The 22,915-nt window shown below is 39.0% G+C and overlaps 1 protein-coding gene across 1 annotated transcript in view; it reads left to right on the top strand.

Annotated features, from left to right (window-relative positions):
- The first annotated feature begins 2,813 nt into the window (after nt 1-2,813).
- Nucleotides 2,814-22,915, top strand: part of LOC131679320 (uncharacterized) — a 50,654-nt gene continuing 30,552 nt past the window's right edge. Inside the window, exon 1 of the mRNA XM_058960061.1 lies at nt 2,814-2,875. Coding sequence (XP_058816044.1) covers nt 2,854-2,875 — 22 coding nt within the window. The 5' untranslated portion in view covers nt 2,814-2,853. The remainder of the gene's footprint in view (nt 2,876-22,915) is intronic.

Raw genomic sequence — 22,915 nt, forward strand, 5'->3', positions numbered from 1 at the left:
AGAACCAATCATTTCGTTTCATTTACGAAAAATAGTTTAGACATCGATGATAACTTTTATGCACCGTACGAGCCAATCAACGTCAGATTTACAAATAAAATTTTAGTTCTTTCTAAATTTTGTTCTTGCATTCTTTAGCTATATTTGACAGGTATTTTTGTTATGGCTGAATATAATATTTACTTCAAGGTATGAGGTTTCAGCTTTCGAAGTTAGAAAAATTGAACATTTTTTAATCGCTGGTAGCTCGGAAAGTAATTGATGCATGGAAAATTATTAAATTTAAAAAGATGCACTTTCGTATGAGCTTGCCGGAAAAATTGAGATTTTTTTTGAAAGTTAGATAAATTTTTTTGCTTATTTTTTCTTTAAATAATAAAAATCATGTTAAAAATATTGTGTAAACATTTTGCAGTGGATCTCAAAATGTTTTGCGAGATATTACAATTATAAGATTAAAAAAGGGCAATTTTACATTAAATGCTATGTTATGGGCCAACTTTAATTGAAATATATCGAAAAGTAATAAGGTTCTCAATATAATTATAATTTTTTTCATAGAATAAAAGAATTATTAGTCCAAGCTTGCTTTTCAATATGTTTCTAACATTTGCAGAATTCATAACATAAATAACAAAAAAACTATATCAGATTTTCATTGGTGAGCTCATTCGAAAATGCACTTTTTATTATTAATAGTTTTTTCCGTACAACTAAGAGTTTCTGAGTTATCAGTAGTTGAAAAATGGTTCAATTCATAGAACTCAAAAACTCATAACTTAAATCATTAAAATCTATCGTATTCAGCCAAAACAAAAAATAGATGTCAATTATTTTGTGCTAAGAGTGCAAGAAATTTTTTTGGTAGGAATTGAAATTGTGGTTGTAAATTTGACGTGGAATAACCCGTACATTAAATATGTAAAACTACTCAACTTTTCGTTCATCAAGATGCCATTTTTTCAATTCGTGAATTAGACGAAACTAACTATTTACAATGCACGAAAATGCTTCGTTGCAGAAAACTAATAATTATTTTGTTCATCGTATGATAATTTTAATTCCACCTAAGAATTTTTTTCAGTGTGAACAAAATTGCAGTTTGTTTAGTTTTTTTTCGATGAGCGTCAAATTCACAGAATAAAAATAGTGATAGTGGTAAATAAATTGACCCGAACATGTTCATAATTTGTTCAGGTCACTCACCCTCACCGTCTTTTTTCAATGCTTGAGCATTATTTTAGTTTGATGTAATTGTATTCTTGAACTTCTTACCACAAAATTTTAATATATCTCGCTGTTTAAGTTGAAGCACCGAAACATCGCTGGTAGTGTCTCTTATTCGGACCTCAGTCGCACGATGGAATGTATTATCTACAGAAATCGCTTTCATCAAATCTTTTAGAAAATATTCATAGCGAGCAAACTGCCCTTTTCAATAAAAATGGCTAATTTTGCATTAAAATTTAGGCTTTCAGGTTTTTTTCAGGAAACTGATAGCTTCCAAAAGCAACAATTTTTTCAGCAATTGATGAAGCAAAAATTTAAAAACTGGAAGTTGAAATAGTCGAGACAATAATTCGTTTTCGTGTTTGCGGGGCCGTGTACTTGTTAGTTAATTATTTTGTTATAGCGCACAACTAGAGATAGGGAGAACAAAATAAAAATGAAGTGTTTCTAGAAATTGTAGATGGTATAATTTTTAATCTGTTGATGCATTCAAATTTGTTAGTATTTCAATTTGATTCAAAGTTCTTTGCTATATAAGATAATATTCTGTATTTTCATGCATTTAATACAAATGACGATATAACACCTAATTCTGTTGGTGTATAAAACGTAAATTATGGCATTGAATTCAAGGCTATATTGTGATATTGAAAACAATTAAGGTATAGTCGGGAACAAATGCATCAATTAGAATATAAAATTGTTTAAATCACCACTTTGAAATCAAGAATAATTGTGATCCTATACATCTATCAAATAGCGATTAGACAAGTCTAGGTGTCTTCACTTTGCTCCATCGATTTGTTTTAACACTTTTTTATTATTACTTGGTGTAGGATAATCTATTAGCAATATTTAGTATTACTTTTTTCAAAAAAAGTATGTTCCTGATGGTGAAAATAGATATAACATAAAGTACGTGGGAGCTTTTCACACCTTTTGATAATTTTATATCCTCTAAGTATTCCGATTGTTACCCAATTTAAAGAATGACGTGAAATAAAAACACAAATCATAATCTCGAACGACAGTCGACAGCAAGAAAACTATCGAGCAAATACGTTCGACTCGAGTCGCTTTCGAGTTCGATTGTTATGGTTCCATAATGCCAACACTTCTCGATAATCTAGTACTTCTTCGAGCGAACTCGAACGAAAATTTACTTTCGAGCTCGGTTCGAAATACATAATGCGAAACAAGGTCGAGTCGATAGAATTTTGATCGAATCGAGATGCGTAATGCCACCCTATTTAATGTGCCGGATGGATACTAGATGTGTCGAAATAAAGATATGGAGTGTTATTAGTGTGTGATGAAAGCCAGTTTTAGTTCTGCATAGTTTGAAATGTGAAAATTAGTGATTCGGAGGAAAAATGGATAGTTGTTGGGGTGAATGACCTCTATGTGGAATTTGACGGTACCAAATCTCTACAAAAATGTCTATTGTTTTATGTGAAGTTAAAATTTTATGCTATACCAGCGACATGAGGAAGCCACAAAGTGACATCTCGAACGCCGTGGCTGCCGTTATACCTCAGGCTAGAGTATTTTTTGTAAAAAATTTTGTTTGTGTCAAAACATAATGTTGAACCGACGTAGCTGGATAAATGACGAGTAAGAGCGATGACCTTCACTTATGCCTGTGGTGAGTACTAGACTGGTTGTGTGGGTTTTTATATTTTTTGATTTTTGAGACATGAAAAACTCCTAAAATTTTACCGGTGTGATCCCTTAATTCATAACAGCAAGTCCCCACTTTTCTGTGGACGATTGCTTCACTATATCGAGGGGCTAATTTTGCGGTAAATCCTTTAGATTTGTCTGACAAAAAAAAATTCCGTTTTAAAACTGTTTCCCTTTCTTCGAAGGACACATATCGCTTCGATCGCAGGTTGTAACCCGCCGCGTATTTATCATAGGCTCGTTTTAAGTTTATTTTTACAGCCTCGTATACATGTTTCAGAGTTTCTGACGTTTTGGGAGGTTCGAAATGGTTTAATGTAAGATTACTGTCTCGCAATCGCGAATATTCATTTCCAGAGTTGATCATATTTCTGCCAAAGTTGACGAAATAAGGAGAGTAGGCAGTTGAACTGTGCACACTATTCCTTATTGCGCATGCTATATGCTGAATTCCCTTGTCCCGATCTTTTTGTGTTTTGTTTTCTAGTGATGCTCTAATAGCAGATGTAATCACCCGATTGGCCCTTTCAGTGGGGTTTGGTGCTGGGTGGTAGGATGCCAAATTCCAGTGCTGAACATTATAGTTCGCCAGAAACTTTTGAAATTCTCTCGCCTTAAATTGCGGGCCGTTATCGGAAATTAGCACTGCCGGTACTCCGAACAGAAGGAATATGGGTCATTCCATGCGAAGTGATCAAGGCACGTGTAATCGACCTCCACGGATTTGAACAAAATTTAGAGGAATTGTTCATCTAGGGCCAATATATAAAAACCCAATTTTTTGTGACAATTGAACCACCCCTCGGGTCATGGGAGCACCCCCCGTTTTGGCAAATTGTCAAAACCCTTGATTTTCTTTTGATCATATCTCCGGTTCTATTTACTCTAGAATCAAACCACAGGATGGCTTTTGAAGAAAATTGTTCAAGGAGTCTATAAAAAATATTATTTTTTGCCGACAGTGTTGCCAAGTATGCAATTTTATCAGTTAAATATTAAAAGTTAATTTTTCTCAAAATACGTATATTTTAATTTTGAAAATTTCAATGCCATCGCGTTCCTCAGACATTTTTACACAAAAAACACTTATCATCTCAATATAATATGAGCGCATCTTGAGATACACTGTTTTGAAGAGGAAAAACCGCAATTTCCCATACAAAATCACAAGCGAACAACACTAAAAAACCAACTTGAGTATTCTGAGTTCAAACATAATTTTTCGTGCAGTAGACGAGAAGTGATGAAAAACTACGTATTTGGTTTGCTTCTAGCAGATCAGGGTCGATTTTTATGACAGTTTGAAGATTTTCTCAATTTTGGCCAATAAAAATGGATTTTTATATGAGAAAATCGGAGTTTTTCCCTTCAAAACGGTATATCTCAGGATGCGCTCATATTATATTGGGATGATAAGTGTTTTTTATGTAAAAATGTCTGAGGAACGCGATGGCATTAAAATTTTCAAAATTAAAATATACGTATTTTGAGAAAAATTAACTTTTAATATTTAACTGAAAAAATTGCATAGTTGGCAACACTGTCGGCAAAAAATAATATTTTTTATAGTCTCCTTGAACAATTTTCTTCAAAAGCCATCTTGTGGTTTGATTCTAGATTAAATAGAACCGGAGATATGATCAAAAGAAAATCAAGGGTTTTGGCAATTTGCCAAAACGGGGGGTGCTCCCATGACCCGAGGGGTGGTTCAATTGACACAAAAATTTGGGTTTTTATATATTGGCCCTAGATGAACAATTCCTCCAAATTTTGTTCAAATCCGTGAAGGTCGATTTCAAGTTTGCATCTTTTTTTGATCACTTCGCGTGGAATGACCCATATGTTGTTCTCGATAAACCTGATCACTGGCATAGTTTTCGCTTCTTTCATCACTTGAACCATTGTAAATTTTGAGAAAAAGTCTGTGACCACTAAAACCCAGGAATTTCCCGCTCTCGAGCGCGTGAATGGGCCAAGGAAATCAATCGAAACTATTTGGTCGGCTGCACATGGCGGATTTTGATTTATGTTGTCGGTTTTTGATTTCTTGCACACCATGCAGGCTTTGCAATAGCGCAACATGTCTGCACTCATTCTTGGCCAGAAGTAGCGCTCTGCGACAGAATGGAGTGTTTTTTCGAAACCAAAATGAGCAACGTCATGGATTTCCTTTATTATTGTTATTTCTTCGGCGCTTCTAGGTACATATTTCCAACGGAACGTTAGGTCGTCTGGGCGAGCAGCGTTTGTTACAAATTTGTATATTTTACCCTCAACTACCTTAAAATCCACATATTTTTCTGGGAATTTTATGATTAGTTCTCTCAATTCATCGTATGGCGTGTCGGAAACTGGAGTCGATATAGTGTAAATGGATCTCGACAGGGCATCTGCGCTTATGTTGTCCTTACCTTTAGTATACCGGAAGTTGATATCATACCCTTGTATTTTCATTACCCATCTGGAAATTCTTGGGCTCTTACTATTGATCGACATAGTTTTCAAAAATGTCAAGCTCATTGCGTCAGTGAGTATTGTGAACTTTGTTCCTTCCACGAAATGGCGGAAATGCTCAATGGCCATTAGCATTGCCAGGCATTCTCGCTCCGTTGCACTATATCGCCTCTGACTTGAAGACAATTTCTTCGAATAATAAGCGATGCGTTTCCGTTCCCCATCAATTTCATGGGTTAGAACGGCTCCTGCCGCTAAGTCGGAGCTGTCCGTTTCGATTGTAAATGGAACAGAGAAATTAGGGTTTGCCAAAATGGGCGGTGAAGTCAGCGCTGATTTCAGTTCAGTAAGTGCTTTGTCGGCCGCTTCTGTCCAGCAAAATTTTGTGCATGATTTTTTTAACAAGTCTGAAATAGGGCAAACTATTTGGCTGTAATTTTGTATGCACCGCTGGTAGAATCCAGCTAAACCAAGAAGTCTTCTGATGTCTTTAATGTTTTTGGGCTCGGGGTAATTCAAAATGGGTTCAATTTCTGAACAGTCGGGTGCGACTCCCTCTTCGCTGATGACGTGTCCTAAATATGTTACTGATTTTTGACAGAACCGTGACTTTTCAACGCTAATTGTTAGGTTTGCCATTTTAAACCTGTTAGCAACAATTTCCAATAAACGGAAATTTACAGACATTTTTACACAAAAAACACTTATCATCTCAATATAATATGAGCGCATCTTGAGATACACTGTTTTGAAGAGGAAAAACCGCAATTTCCCATACAAAATCACAAGCGAACAACACTAAAAAACCAACTTGAGTATTCTGAGTTCAAACATAATTTTTCGTGCAGTAGACGAGAAGTGATGAAAAACTACGTATTTGGTTTGCTTCTAGCAGATCAGGGTCGATTTTTATGACAGTTTGAAGATTTTCTCAATTTTGGCCAATAAAAATGGATTTTTATATGAGAAAATCGGAGTTTTTCCCTTCAAAACGGTATATCTCAGGATGCGCTCATATTATATTGGGATGATAAGTGTTTTTTATGTAAAAATGTCTGAGGAACGCGATGGCATTAAAATTTTCAAAATTAAAATATACGTATTTTGAGAAAAATTAACTTTTAATATTTAACTGAAAAAATTGCATAGTTGGCAACACTGTCGGCAAAAAATAATATTTTTTATAGTCTCCTTGAACAATTTTCTTCAAAAGTCATCTTGTGGTTTGATTCTAGATTAAATAGAACCGGAGATATGATCAAAAGAAAATCAAGGGTTTTGGCAATTTGCCAAAACGGGGGGTGCTCCCATGACCCGAGGGGTGGTTCAATTGACACAAAAATTTGGGTTTTTATATATTGGCCCTAGATGAACAATTCCTCCAAATTTTGTTCAAATCCGTGAAGGTCGATTTCAAGTTTGCATCTTTTTTTGATCACTTCGCGTGGAATGACCCATATGTTGTTCTCGATAAACCTGATCACTGGCATAGTTTTCGCTTCTTTCATCACTTGAACCATTGTAAATTTTGAGAAAAAGTCTGTGACCACTAAAACCCAGGAATTTCCCGCTCTCGAGCGCGTGAATGGGCCAAGGAAATCAATCGAAACTATTTGGTCGGCTGCACATGGCGGATTTTGATTTATGTTGTCGGTTTTTGATTTCTTGCACACCATGCAGGCTTTGCAATAGCGCAACATGTCTGCACTCATTCTTGGCCAGAAGTAGCGCTCTGCGACAGAATGGAGTGTTTTTTCGAAACCAAAATGAGCAACGTCATGGATTTCCTTTATTATTGTTATTTCTTCGGCGCTTCTAGGTACATATTTCCAACGGAACGTTAGGTCGTCTGGGCGAGCAGCGTTTGTTACAAATTTGTATATTTTACCCTCAACTACCTTAAAATCCACATATTTTTCTGGGAATTTTATGATTAGTTCTCTCAATTCATCGTATGGCGTGTCGGAAACTGGAGTCGATATAGTGTAAATGGATCTCGACAGGGCATCTGCGCTTATGTTGTCCTTACCTTTAGTATACCGGAAGTTGATATCATACCCTTGTATTTTCATTACCCATCTGGAAATTCTTGGGCTCTTACTATTGATCGACATAGTTTTCAAAAATGTCAAGCTCATTGCGTCAGTGAGTATTGTGAACTTTGTTCCTTCCACGAAATGGCGGAAATGCTCAATGGCCATTAGCATTGCCAGGCATTCTCGCTCCGTTGCACTATATCGCCTCTGACTTGAAGACAATTTCTTCGAATAATAAGCGATGCGTTTCCGTTCCCCATCAATTTCATGGGTTAGAACGGCTCCTGCCGCTAAGTCGGAGCTGTCCGTTTCGATTGTAAATGGAACAGAGAAATTAGGGTTTGCCAAAATGGGCGGTGAAGTCAGCGCTGATTTCAGTTCAGTAAGTGCTTTGTCGGCCGCTTCTGTCCAGCAAAATTTTGTGCATGATTTTTTTAACAAGTCTGAAATAGGGCAAACTATTTGGCTGTAATTTTGTATGCACCGCTGGTAGAATCCAGCTAAACCAAGAAGTCTTCTGATGTCTTTAATGTTTTTGGGCTCGGGGTAATTCAAAATGGGTTCAATTTCTGAACAGTCGGGTGCGACTCCCTCTTCGCTGATGACGTGTCCTAAATATGTTACTGATTTTTGACAGAACCGTGACTTTTCAACGCTAATTGTTAGGTTTGCCATTTTAAACCTGTTAGCAACAATTTCCAATAAACGGAAATGTTCGTCCAATGTCTGTGACCTGTTTCTTCTTCGCCCTCCCTGCCAGTTACCAAGTCGCCCACCTTTTTACTAATGTTTTGTCCAGTGGGTTTCGCTTCACTTTGCTTTACCCCTTGACGTTAGAACCTATGGGGTTGCCCCCCAATAGCGTTTATTTCCTCGGCCCCATCTTCACTTCCCTCGTCTTTCTCCAGTTCACATTCAAGCTGATGGAACGTATGATTTGGAGCTCTCTGGAAAGTAGGAGCAAATAAGCTTGGTTCCAAGGAATCAAAATGGAAACAATATTCTGCCAATTCTTTAACCGATGTGATTGGTGTTAATGCCAACCTTCGTCGGTAAGAAATTTTTGTGTTATCAAAAATCCACTTGAGTTTACGTTTTTCATTCATTTTGTAAGATAGACTTTTCGAAAGACGTTCCATTTCAGCAAGGTAGGTGCTGAAACGTTCGTTTGGTTTTTGTTTCCTCCCTCATTTCGTCCTCGATTGCTTTGTCCTTGTTTGGATTTTCGAAATTCACCATCAGATGTTATACTAAATGTTGCCAGGTTTGGAATTCTTCACAGTACGTGAAATACTACTTCCTTGCATCACCGACAAAAAACAGGTAGGCTTTTTGCAGCAGCTCCTGCTCGCTCACTTGGTTTGCATTCGCTAAGATTGAAACTTGTCTGAAAAATTCAGATGCGGACAATGCTTTCGGTCCTATATCTCCATTAAATTGGATCCCCCATTTCTCGATTTTTGTACTGAGATGATTGTAGTAGTGTGAGAGTTGAGGTGATTGAAATTGTGTTTGTTGTGTTTGTGCTGAGTGTTTATCCTGCCTACGAATAGTGTCTGGGTGTTGGAATGGAAACGATGTGTTCACTCCTAAGTCCCTGGTTGTTGTTGTAACTCAAGGGGGACTCAACAAGTCATAACGCTCACTGACTCATTTTTCCAATTGTATAATATGTATCGGTATGGATTTCAAACTGTTTATAATAGTAACTTAGAAGAACGTTAAAAAGATCTGACCTGTTCTGTTGTTGTTATGTGCATGCTGCTGGTCGACGACGACGAGGATGACGGCGACGTACGTTTATGCTGCGTACTGCTAGCTATGCAGCGATTGTGATGAAGAGTGGTTAATTCCCAGGAACAAAATGTACAGGCGAGCGATGCAGCACACAAGGCAGCCGGCGACTAGCGATACCGCCAGACTGAGCGATGTGTTCGGTTTGGATGCTGTCGAGCCGATACCTTATGCGGCGGCTGATTAGGGTGCCGGGAACTGACCGACTGAGTGTTACGGGCGGATATACAGTTGAATGTTGCACGTTCTCTGACTCGGGGTGTTTAACTGGGACCCTTACGAACGATGCGAGATCGGTGAGCACGATCGATCACCAGCGAATGCTAGTGTTAACCATCAACTGCGTCCACTGGCTCAGAGTGAAAAGCTGGCACTCCTACGGACTAACGATGCATGTAGCAATCACTTAACGTCGGGATCCAATGACTCAGGACCGTGGCTGGTGTCCCTACGGATTCTTGCGATCGGTGAGCACGATCACATACACCGGCGCTAGGCGGCGTCTTAGAACGCTGAGCGATTGTGTCCCTTGGCTCAGGGAGACTGGCGTTGTTCCCCTACGGACAATATGAGACGTATGGCCGAAACCACGTTTCAAACACGTGTGCAAGCTAAAATCGCCTCGATGATTCCCTGTAACATTGATCAGAACCTGCCGAAGATAAAAACCTTCGCCTGAAGGTTTAGTTTGCCTTCAGACGAGAAACACGTGTCTCGCTATTATGTTGACCAGCACGCATTAAATTCTAACATACCTGTACTGCTTTTACAATTCGCTCACAGATCTTTCTTTGCAAATGGCAATTGATACTGTATGGAGCAGTTCTTCTACACATAGATAGATGTTAAAGATAGTGCATGATATTACTTTGGAGTCACAATTTACTTTTCTCCAAATTTTACGATTGCTCGCTTTGCGAGGACATATCATCAACGGTACTGTGTACTTTTATATTTATGATGTTTCGTATGTCTAGAAATATGATGTTATACAATCCTAAACTTTAACTCACTCAGCTCCTCGTGGTCAATCTTCACTTTGTTGGATTTTTAACTATCACTATCACTGAACTGCTCCGTAAGAAGGCCAATTTGTAAAGAGGCTTGAGTTTTCTTACACAGAATCGAAATGGTCTGATTTTTGAGGTAATTGTTTCTAACTTAATTGTTCGTAATTATCGCTGCTATCGTTGAGGGAAAGAGATGGCAAAAATTAATTATAAAATGAATCGCGACAACTCTGCGACATCACCTCTGATGCTACAAACGGCTGCGACATTTCATGTCGCATGAGAGATCACTTGGGTGAAACTAGTGTTAGCACTTGAGGTTACATAATGTTGAAATCATTTAAGTTGAAATTAATGTTTGAGGTAAGCCATGTTTCACATAGAGCAAAAGCATCGCATTTTAAATTATGCAGTAAAATTTTGAAGGAATCAATTTTTGGTATGATTCTTTTGCAATTCCACTGTAAAACAGTGATGGAGTCTTTCACCTTAGGAGTTGAATTATCCATCGAAAGATATAATTGCTGCAAGGATGGGCCATTGAGCAATCAACTGCTCTAAAAATGTTCTAATTGTTGAGAGGAAAGCTGAAAGTATACTCTTTAGTGGTTCAGAAATATCGAATGCTTTAAAATCCAATCAACAATTTCAGAAAATTTCAATAATCCTAACACCAGCTGAGGCTCAGAGGAAGTCGAAATTTTATTATTTCCAGTAATGGTGTTCTTTTGGGCGCAGTTTATCTATTGGTGGAGAAATTTTACGGCCATTTCTTGGCAGTTTGGGAAAAGAAGACTGTTTTCTTTTTCCGGAATTTCCGCGTAAAACAAATGATGTACCTTCGCACGGTCCGCCTGAGTCAGACTGTTCCGAAAATAGAGATGTGTAAGTGTTTTCTAAGAAGATGGGTTTAGGGGTAGCATTTTTCAACATTTCTGCATAGGAGCGCTTAGACCTCTCCTTGAAGGATCGTTTAATTTTATCCTCGCGCGATTTATAAATGGGGCATGCAAGGAGCTCATGCGAGTTTTCTCCGTACATTAAACATTTTTCTGAATATTTATTGCATGTATCCCCTTGATGAGAACCCCCACATTTGCCACACCGTGCCTTATTGGAACAGTAAGTGGCTGTGTGGCCAAGCTGTTTACAATTAAGACAATTCATTACACGAGGGATAAAAAGGCGAACAGGGAGACGAATCTTATCGATAATTACATAGTTGGGCAGCGCAGACCCAGCGAAAATCATTCGAAACGAGTCAGACAGTCGATAAACTTTTTTATCTCCTTCGTGTGATACTGAATGCAATTGCTTGCATTCAAGTATCTTTACGTCTTCAAGTATGGTGTCTTTGAAACGACCAACTCCATGCTTAATTAAGTCATGAACAGTCAAACTCGATTCTGTAATGACCCCATCAATTTCAATTTCCTTTGAAGGAATATACGCTCTATATTCACGCGTAAAAAGCTCGCAAGAAGCAGTTGCTTTGGCTTGTTTGAGACTACCAACGACAATGCTATTATATCTTTATTAACTTTGACGATCTCTTTTACATCCGAGAATCGCGAAGTCAAAACTTTCGAAATTTGGATAATATTTAGCGCCTTTACTTAACGCCTAATAAATACAATCCATGGTCCCGTTGACGACTCTGGGTAAATTTTAATTCTAATCGGGTTTACACTTTCAGCAGAAGGCTTAGGAGGAGGGTCTGTTACTCGTTCTCCGCGTCATCCATTTTACCTAGCAAGAAAAACAATCACAAGGAATGAAAAACATACCTGTTATCTGCTATCTCTGAGGTGACGAAGACACCGGTAGAACACACCTCGTGTGTTACGTTGTAAACTCGTTGCCCGTTGTTTGACAATGTGACACTTGCTGTCCTTCTTCGTCACGTTGCTTCTTCAGTAGAAAAATAGGCCTCCCTGCAACACTTCAAAACTCTCTCCGGTTAAGCTGCTCGTCGGTATCACCACCACAAGCGCACTCTCTCCGTTTCCACCACCGCGGTAGACAAATGTGGCTACCTGTGGCTTTCTGCGAAAACCCCACTGTCGATGCGTCACTTTTCGGTGTCACTTGTTTTCCTTATTCGTCGTACCGCTTCTGCGGTAGACAAATAGAGCAAATGGGTCTACCTATGACGCTTCCTCTCTCGTCGATTAGAATTGCCCGACGACACCAATACAATATATTTTTTCTGTGTGTACAGGCACGATCACTGTCGATTTCTGCCATCGCGGTAAGCAAATTCGTCTACTCGCGGTTTGCTGTCAAAACACCACATGTCGAGGATGCCGTTGACCACGCCTCCGACGTATCAACTATCTACTCACACTTAATAAACTGGTCTCTCTCCCACAAAAACGCATACAGCGTCTCGCACTCCGCCGCTCTCTCGAGAACAAAACCTTCCACCTGGAGGCACAACCGTCTCAGTCGGTTGCAAAAACTGTTATGAGGAATCGTAGTTTGGATAAATGAGAAAGGCACAATTGCACCACTAGATGGATTAAAACGGGTTTTTGTTTTAGTCTTTTTGTTTTCACACTTCTTTACTTGACGGCGTCGTTTTAAGATTGTCTGGTGTTTCTAAATTATTGATGGATTTTAATTAGTTATCAGGAACCTGGAACGTTCAATTTGCTTTGGAATTCAAAGTTTACTTTTTGGTCACATATTCCCGAAAAAAATTTGTGCTGAATAGAATTTGTTGGTCCAGTAATTTAACGCGCAATTGAATATAGTAAAGTGAGACAAGGTCACCTGTGCTTTCAAGCCCCTTAAAAAGAGAGCGAAAGAGGAAAAATGCGATTCGTAAAAGAGACAAGTAGATATCTGAAAGATTTCATTTGCATAAAAAAACCTGTTTTAATCCACCTAGTGGCGCAATTGTGCCTTTCTCATTTATCAAAGTTATGATTTAATAGCTAGTTACATTCAATATAACATTGTGGAAATATCTATTACATTCTTACTACAATTGGTAAGTATATATGAGTGCAAGACTGCCACGAACCTGATGAGCACCATATCGACGCTGACACTCTTTAAATAAACAAACATATAATATTTAATGAGCTTAACCAGCGTGAGATCAATGTTGCCTTCATGTTAACATATTTTGAAATGCGGTGTTGGGGAGGGGTGTGGGAGATAAGAGAGGGAGCGGTGGATGGCAGGGCGCAACACCAAACAGCATATTATACGTTTCGTTTGAGACTAGGTTAGTGGAAATTGGGTCAATCACCACCGTTCTGGAATATGTCCAGAACCCGAAACCTCCGGAATTATCGATAGTGGACAATTTATTCTAAGAATCTTCGATTTGCCGTCAGTGATCTAGGCCAGCGAATCGAGATAATTTGATGTTAATTTCAATGGATTTTTAACCTATGAGGTATTATGATTGTACCGGCTTATATGAGAAATTCCTATGTGACCGCGTTAACCACGCTCCAAAAGTCAGTACCGAACGAAATTCAATAGCAGTCAATGAAAGTATTATATCTTTTAGGTTGAAATCAAGTTTGTAAAAATCGGTTAGGAATAGGAGCTCGCTGGAAAAAGGGGTGTGAAATACGCTTAGGAACAAGAAACTTTAGTGGGTCGTTAGTTAGTTAGTTAGTGATCTAGACCCGCAAATCCAATTAATGTTGAATCTATTTGAATATGTATTACAGTGAAGACCCGTATTTATCAGCCCCTTGATGAATTTTTAGCTGATAAAACGGGTACATTGACAAAATCGGGACATATATTTTTCATTCTTTTTAATAAACCGAAGCTCTTAAAATATTTTTCTTCGGTTCCTAGGTATAGCCACACAACCCTTTCTGATTATTTACTTTAAATTTTCCTTAAGGGGGTCTGACAGCGCAAATTATCAAACCAAGCCCATCAAACTACCAACTATCAATTTTCATATGAAGCTATTAAAATCGGGGATAGAAAAACCGGAGGCTGATAAAATCGGATGCTGATAAAACCGGGTCTTCACTGTGTATCATTCGGACACCATGGTGTTACCAGTTTATAAGGGCATATATAAATAAACGTAAACGACTAAATTATAACTAATTATAATAAATATACCATAGTAAGGTCCTTTGAAAACAACATGGTTGATTTTTACCATAAATCACCCATTGCATAGTGCAATGATGGTCCTAAAATATTAATATGGCGTGTTAGCACTTTGCAGGATCAATGCGTCTTGTGAGATATTCAATTGATTATACATAGTGTGAGCATGATGACGGTACACAAAATTGCAATACACCCAGGTTTTTTTTATACGGGGGATACGTACCGCGTATAAAACCGCGTTAACTGAAAAAATCCGTGTAAAAAAACCCTCAGCAAAAGACTAAGAATATTTCTGGAAGTTTTTTTTTGCACGGATTTCGCAAAAATATTCAAAGTCCTTTTGAATGAAAAAGATAGACTTTTTGCAGAATAAAATTCTAAGTCCTTTTAAATGCAAAGAACAAAGAAGAATTTTGGCAGTTTTTTTACACGGATTTCGCAATCGACAGGGTTTTTGCAAAAAGTATTCTTTGAAATGCAAAAGACTTCGAATATTTTCGGAAGGATGGAAGACTCCTTATGACCCGCACCTGAACAATATACGTCTTTACGGAATGGACTTGACGAGTAGGTGCCAGAAATTCATGTTTGACGCCATTTTGAAATCCAATATGGCCTTTTCGGGTTTAGCGAAATTCACTATAACCCAATCAATTCGGAATGGTTTTGACGAGCAGGTGCTAGAAATTGGTTATTGGCCATCTTCAAATCCAAGCTGGCGACTTCCGGTTTAATGAAATTCTCTATAACTCAATCAATATAGTTAGTTTTGGAATGGTCTTGACGAGCTGGTGCCAGAAATTGGTTTTTGGCGCCATTTTGAAGTCCAAGGCGGCGAGTTCCGGTTTAACGAAATTCCCGCATGCAAAATCTGGGGGATCATCCAAAACTCGAACATAAGATCTAGTCATAAACCAGCGAAATGCAAAATATTTGTATGTGTTAATCCGGAAGAGTGTGGTGAGAATGCAAGTGAGAGGAGAAAAAAAAGTTTGGGGTTTGAATTGATTTCAATTAAACACAATGCTAAAATTCAAGTAAATTCAGTTGTTTAATTAAAACTATTTGTACTACAACTTCGTCTTCCAAAAATATCCATATTGATTGAGTTATAGCGAATTTCGCTAAACCGGAAGTCGCCATCTTGGATTTCAAAATGGCGTCAAACATGAATTTCTAGCACCTACTCGTTAAGTCCATTCCGTAAATACCCATATTGTTGAGGTGTGGGTCGTAAGGAGTCTTCCAAATTCCTCCCATTCTATCTTTCCGAAAATCTTTTAAGTCTTTTGCATTCAAAAGGACTTAGAATATTTTTGAAAAAGATGGGTGGGTAATGTCTGCGACATAACCGGAGAGATGTAGAATACATAAGGAACACGTTCTTCAAATATGTTGATACTCATTGGAATTTTCGGACAAAAGGTGATTTGGGCGAGGAATATTTCAAATTATTCTTTACAAAAATGATAGTGGTCCTGAAAAGGACCGGTTTTGTTGGCGTTGTTGGCCTTGGTGAGGGAGATGGCTAACGATGAAATTAATTGTTAGCATGAGGAAGTCGCGTAGTACTGGCCAATGGAAGAACAGATAATAATTGATTCCTGAAAATCAATTTTTCTTTATTCATGTAAATTATACATACTTACAAATCTAACAGAAGATTCCTGATCATATTTCTGAATCATTAGTGCGAACATTGTGTAATTTGGTTAAGTACAATGAAAGTTACAAACTTTCCAAACTCGACCTTCTGTTCCTTCAGAAATATTGAAATGGGGTGTCTATATTAAACCGTTAGTCGTGGTCACAATAAAAAAAAAGATGGGTGGGTAATGTCTGTCACATAACCGGAGCGTCGTGATTTCAATTCGAGACGTTAATTTAAATCTAATAATATTCAACAGAATCACGTTTGAATGGGAAATTTTCAAATAATTCTCTATGGTAATAATGGTGGTTCTGAAAAAAATCCTTTGGTATCGGCGTTGGTGTTGATGGTGATGCGCTGGATCGTTGGATATTTTTGGCATGATAGTTACGTGCCTGGCGAACTGTTTTGTAGCCTCGAACAAAACGACAAGACTGGCTTCTTCGGGTACCATTACGGCTGAACTTTATAAACTTAGCTCGACTTTGAAATCCTGCACAATCTCACGAATCAGACACCGGTAGGGCCATTTTGTTTGCTACTAGCACGGAGCTGCACAAAAAAATCATATGCAGTTAGTTCACGGGGGCTGCCAAAAAGCTTGAATAGAAGCATGCGACTTCAACGTTTCTCTTAAACACATGCAACAACACATTCGTTTTGGTAATACTGATAATAACAGTAGAAAGGAATGGAAAAGCAGTGCACGAAACGAGCGAGAGGATAATTTAAATTTTTGTTCCATCTGCAAGCTACTTCTTTCCACACAACGTATTATGTTGCTTGTTGAAATTTGCTACACACCTTAAAATGAAAGTTTCAGTTTAACTCTCGCTAGAACACAATTGATTGGTCTTGAAAAGAACCGTTGCTTTTATTGTAATTTACGCCCACTCCCACAAACCGACCAAGTAGGCATCACTGGCTTCATTACGGCTGAGTTTTGTAAGCGTAGCTCGACTTTGAAGTAATACACAACCTTACGAACCAGACGCTGGAATGTTAGCCAGCGGATTAGTTGCTCCGTTGCCCTTTAGTTGGGGCGAAATACTAGCATGGCGATAGTTCCTGATCGGTAGTTGGTTGCGATGGGCCACCAGTAGCTGGGGCACTTTTGCAGACCGTCATTATCGCCAACTGCTTTCCTCCGGTGGACTAGCTGCTTGCTAGTGCTTGAACGAATACGAACGATGAGAAAAACCGACCGACCAATATTCATATATGAAAACACGAGAAAGCACTACTATCGCTCTCTCGCTCGTTTTCGTGCCATTCCTGTGCCTTTTCTTTCCGTTCGGCTACCAATACTAGCATAACCAAAACGAATATTCTGTCTTTCCATCGCCTTCAATCTAGTGGCCAGTGCTAGCAAACTTGCATGTTCAGTTTTTCAATAACAACATTCAAACAATATTTTCAAAGAATGTTCCAGATTTGAAGAGAAGGAAGGAGAAGATTTTCACAAATTTAAATTCTTTTGTCTTATTTGTTAGCGCTGATAAAGGCTATTTAGTTTGCTACTAGCAAGGAGCTGCACAAACAAATCGATTTATGCAGTTAATCAACGGAGGCTGCCAAAAAGTTCGAATAAAAGCATGCGACTAGCGTACTTTGCATGTTCTATATTTTATCAATACTAGAAAGGAACAATAAAATAATTCAAATTGTTATAGCGACATGCAATTGTGGCAACACTGGCCATGAGATGGTGGGGGAACACGCACATTCGTTTTAGTTATGATGGTAGTAGCAGCAGAAAGGAATGGAAAAGCAGTGCACGAAAACGAGCGAAAGAGGATAATTTAAATTCTCTTTCTTTCTTTCTACACATCGTATTTCTTATATAGCTTTCTGAAAATTATTTGTTATACACCATAAAATGTAAATTTCAGTTTAACTCTTATTACAACACAATTAATTGGTCCTGTAAAGAACCGTTTATTGTTTTATTGCGGGAGCATAATTCAGACGCACTCCCCGCGGACACGGTGAGCCACTTTAACTCTTATTAGAACACAGATTAGTTTCTCTGTTGCCCTTTAGTTGGGGCGAAATTCTTGCAGGGCGACAGTTCCTGATCGGGTTGCGATGAGTCACCAGTAGCTGGGGCACTTTTTCCGACCGTCGTCATCGCCAACTTCTTTCCTTCGGTGGACTGGCTGCTTGCTAGTGCTTGAACGAATACGAATGATGAGAAAAACCGACCGACCAATATTCATATATGAACACACGAGAAAGCACTACTATCGCTCTCTCGCTTGTTTTCGTGCCATTCCTGTGCCTTTCCTTTCCGTTCGGCTACCAATACTAGCATAACCAAAACGAATATTCTGTCTTTCCATCGCCTTCAATCTAGTGGCCAGTGCTAGCAAACTTGCATGTTCAGTTTTTCAATAACAACATTCAAACAATATTTTCAAAGAATGTTGCAGATTTGAAGAGAAGGAAGGAGAAGATTTTCACAAATTTAAATTCTTTTGTCTTATTTGTTAGCGCTGATAAAGGCTATTTAGTTTGCTACTAGCAAGGAGCTGCACAAACAAATCGATTTATGCAGTTAATCAACGGAGGCTGCCAAAAAGTTCGAATAAAAGCATGCGACTAGCGTACTTTGCATGTTCTATATTTTATCAATACTAGAAAGGAACAATAAAATAATTCAAATTGTTATAGCGACATGCAATTGTGGCAACACTGGCCATGAGATGGTGGGGGAACACGCACATTCGTTTTAGTTATGATGGTAGTAGCAGCAGAAAGGAATGGAAAAGCAGTGCACGAAAACGAGCGAGAGAGGATAATTTAAATTCTCTTTCTTTCTTTCCACACATCGTATTTCTTATATAGCTTTCTGAAAATTATTTGTTATACACCATAAAATGTAAATTTCAGTTTAACTCTTATTACAACACAATTAATTGGTCCTGTAAAGAACCGTTTATTGTTTTATTGCGGGAGCATAATTCAGACGCACTCCCCGCGGACACGGTGAGCCACTTTAACTCTTATTAGAACACAGATTAGTTTCTCTGTTGCCCTTTAGTTGGGGCGAAATTCTTGCAGGGCGACAGTTCCTGATCGGGTTGCGATGAGTCACCAGTAGCTGGGGCACTTTTTCCGACCGTCGTCATCGCCAACTTCTTTCCTTCGGTGGACTGGCTGCTTGCTAGTGCTTGAACGAATACGAATCATGAGAAAAACCGACCGACCAATATTCATATATGAACACACGAGAAAGCACTACTATCGCTCTCTCGCTTGTTTTCGTGCCATTCCTGTGCCTTTCCTTTCCGTTCGGCTACCAATACTAGCATAACCAAAACGAATATTCTGTCTTTCCATCGCCTTCAATCAGTGGCCAGTGCTAGCAAACTTGCATGTTCAGTTTTTTAATAACAACATTCAAACAATATTTTCAAAGAATGTTGCAGATTTGAAAAGAAGAAAAAGATTTTCACAAATTTAAATTCTTTCGTGTTATTTGTTAGCGCTGATAAAGGCTATTTAGTTTGCTACTAGCAAGGAGCTGCACAAATCGATTTATGCAGTTAATCAACGGAGGCTGCCAAAAAGTTCGAATAAAAGCATGCGACTAGTGTACTTTGCACGTTCTATATTTTATCAATACTAGAGAGGATCAATAAAATAATTCAAATTGTAATAGCGACATGCAATTGTGGCAACACTGGCCAAGAGATTGTGAGGGAACACGCACATTCGTTTTAGTTATGATGGTAGTAGCAGCAGAAAGGAATGGAAAAGCAGTGCACAAAAACGAGCGAGAGAGGATAATTTAAATTCTCTTTCTTTCTTTCCACACATCGTATTTCTTATATAGCTTTCTGAAAATTATTTGTTATACACCATAAAATGTAAATTTCAGTTTAACTCTTATTACAACACAATTAATTGGTCCTGTAAAGAACCGTTTATTGTTTTATTGCGGGAGCATAATTCAGACGCACTCCCCGCGGACACGGTGAGCCAGAAAGCACTATTTTGCATCCTCGAACAAACCGACCAAGTATGCATCGTTGACTTCTCGGGGCATCATTACGACTGAGCTTTGTAAGCGTAGCTCGACTTTGCAGTCCTGCACAATCTCACGACCCAGACGCTGGAACGATAGCCTACTCTGTTGCCCTTTAGTTGGGGCGAAATTCTTGCAGGGCGACAGTTCCTGATCGGGTTGCGATGAGTCACCAGTAGCTGGGGCACTTTTTCCGCCGTCGTCATCGCCAACTGCTTTCCTTCGGTGGACTGGCTGCTTGCTAGTGCTTGAACGAATACGAATGATGAGAAAAACCGACCGACAGATATTTATATAATCGCGCTAATATGCACTACTATCGCTTTCTCGCTCGTTCTCGTGCCGTGCATGAGCCTTTCCTTTCCGTCCGGCTTCTAATGGCCTAACCAAAGGAATATGCCGTCTTTCCCCCACCAACTGCTCTCGTCAAGCAACCCAATGCGAATAACCATAGGAACAAACATGTAGTGGACCTATATATAAACTTTTCATTATTTTATTGTTCGGTTGGTCTACCAAAGTGACGGCTCTGTGCGGGATGGGCTGAAAATTTTCACTTTTCCGAGTCGTTTTCGAAAGATTTTTCAAAACACATTTTTTTGTTATTAGTGCATGTTATACATACTTCAAATTTTAATACAGCATAGAGGAACATATTTGCAACAAATTGGCCTAAAAATCAAATCATTCTGTTTAGTATGATAAAAGTTATTAACGTTCAAAATCTGACGCGGCGCCGCAGCCAATATTTTGAAACGGGACCCCTATATTGAAACCTTAAATGTATTCTACATTAAAAACCGCGTTGATTGGAAAATCTGCGTTGATTGGAAAATCCGCGTTGATTGGAAGATCCGGAATAGAAGTTATTGCACACAAATTTTAGAAATCTGTCATATTTTACCATACAAAAATCGATTAATACACGTTCTATGAAGACCAAAATGTATGCCAAATTTCGATGACTTGGAGGTTGCTGTCAAATGACAGACTTTGCCAAACATTTTTAATTGAACTGTCTGATTTTCTTTGAAAAATAGTGGCAACTCTGACGTTGTTTCTAATTTCACTCCAATAATTATGCTGACGAAAATTGCCCTGAGAACAAATTTACATAAAAAACAAATAAATCACACAGAAATTTGAATGTTTTTAATCAGTTTGTGCCAATACTTGTTTTCAGAATACAGAACATAGCATCTGCCTTGGTCTAGTGGTTTTACGGCGTTTGCTCTCCGACAAAAAGAAATATTGCAGCAAGTCTACATGACAATTTACACGCCCAACGTGGGGCGCCAATATTGCACTTCCCCATACCAATAAAGAACCACAAAATTTGCTCATACATAAATTTATTGCGACAGTCTCACACGCCCCAAGTCATGCTCTTATCTTCTACACTCTTCCTCTAATCACTCCTCCTTCACTATATTCCTCCACCATTTTCCACTTCGATCTGAACCTAATCTCCGCTCACTCTATCAGCTTACTCCTCGCCTTCATCCCCAGTGACGGAACGTACTCACCATCGACATGTCTGCACTCTACGTCACACGGTATCGTAGGATCGTGACGATGACTCTGAGCTCGCCTCCGTCGGCTCGGGAAACAGTCGTTCGATGCGGGCGGCCAATCCCCCGTCTTTTCGCTCCAGTAGTGGAATGCTTCCACTCCTTGTCTCACGCCGGCGCCCTGCGTACCGACGTTTGGCTCGTTCGTGTGAGTCGCGCCGAGTTGATCTGTGCCGTCGTTTATCTCAGGGTCGACAGATGCGTTGGCTCGATCCCTGTCGAAGTCTGTTGCGCGCTCGATCTGCGCCTTCCTTCGCGCCTGAAACGACAATTGTATCCACTCGATGTGCGTCGTTTGTCGCTGGCTTGACAAGTGTATCACTCCGATCCGTGCCGTTGTTTGTTTCGTGCTCAACCCGGTATTTGGCCAAGAAAAACGTCCCGTTCCGTGCCGTCCGTCTCTGGAGAAAGAAAACCAAGAAATGGTCTGATGGTTGCGGTTCTCGCCGGAAATCAATCCTTTCTTTCAGACTCTTTTTCGGCTCGCTGCTTGCCTTGCACGTGGTTCGTGCTGAAGCCTTATTTGTTTTCTTTCCGTGTGCTTTTGCACCACTCCGCAGCGTCCTTTCTGACAGGCTGCTCTCACGCAAGGTTTTTACCGGACGAACGGAACGAACTCTTCCTGTCTTTATATAAATATTTGCAGCTTATATGCCACTTGGCTGTGTCGCATGTGCCAAGACTATGTTTGGTGACGGAGACTCCAGACACACCTGCACGGCTTAACACTGGCATATGAAATGACGACGATCAGCTTTTCTTAGTCTTGTGTCACTGCTTATTCCAGCGGAAATATTCCTCTCCATTTCTCTGTGACATTTGTCGATGTAGAGTTTAAGCGGAAATGTCTCTCTCATTTTCATTTTCGTTTGTCGTTTGACATTTCTCGATGCGTCATTTTTCGGTGCATAGTTTTTTCAAAAGGGCGTGTGACGATTTCTTTGTAAGATGTGTCAAAATGTGAAGTGTGTTTAATCTTTGCATTCGACATGTACACGCAAAAATTGAAACGTTACACTATCTACAATCGCTAGAAATAACCGCCGAACAATTCCAACTTGTCTGTCTTGTGGAACTTGATCACTTATCGGTGCTAAAATGTTCATTAGCGCGATTCTTCTGACTGCAAATTGTCTAACTTATAAACATCGGATCGATCTGAACCATATCTCGGAAAATGAAAAGCGATATAAATAACGATATATATAAACAAGCAACGGCGTAACCAAGAGGAGGCTTTGGGGTTTAATACCCACCTCCGGCCCTTCCAAAAAATAATTGGATTGAAGTTAAAAATTTATGGATGCTGACTGATTTAATAATGTTTCTAATTATCTGATCAGGTCATTGATAACCTG

Source organism: Topomyia yanbarensis, chromosome 1 (genome assembly GCF_030247195.1).
Source record: "Topomyia yanbarensis strain Yona2022 chromosome 1, ASM3024719v1, whole genome shotgun sequence".
In the NCBI taxonomy this organism is placed as follows: domain Eukaryota; kingdom Metazoa; phylum Arthropoda; class Insecta; order Diptera; family Culicidae; genus Topomyia; species Topomyia yanbarensis.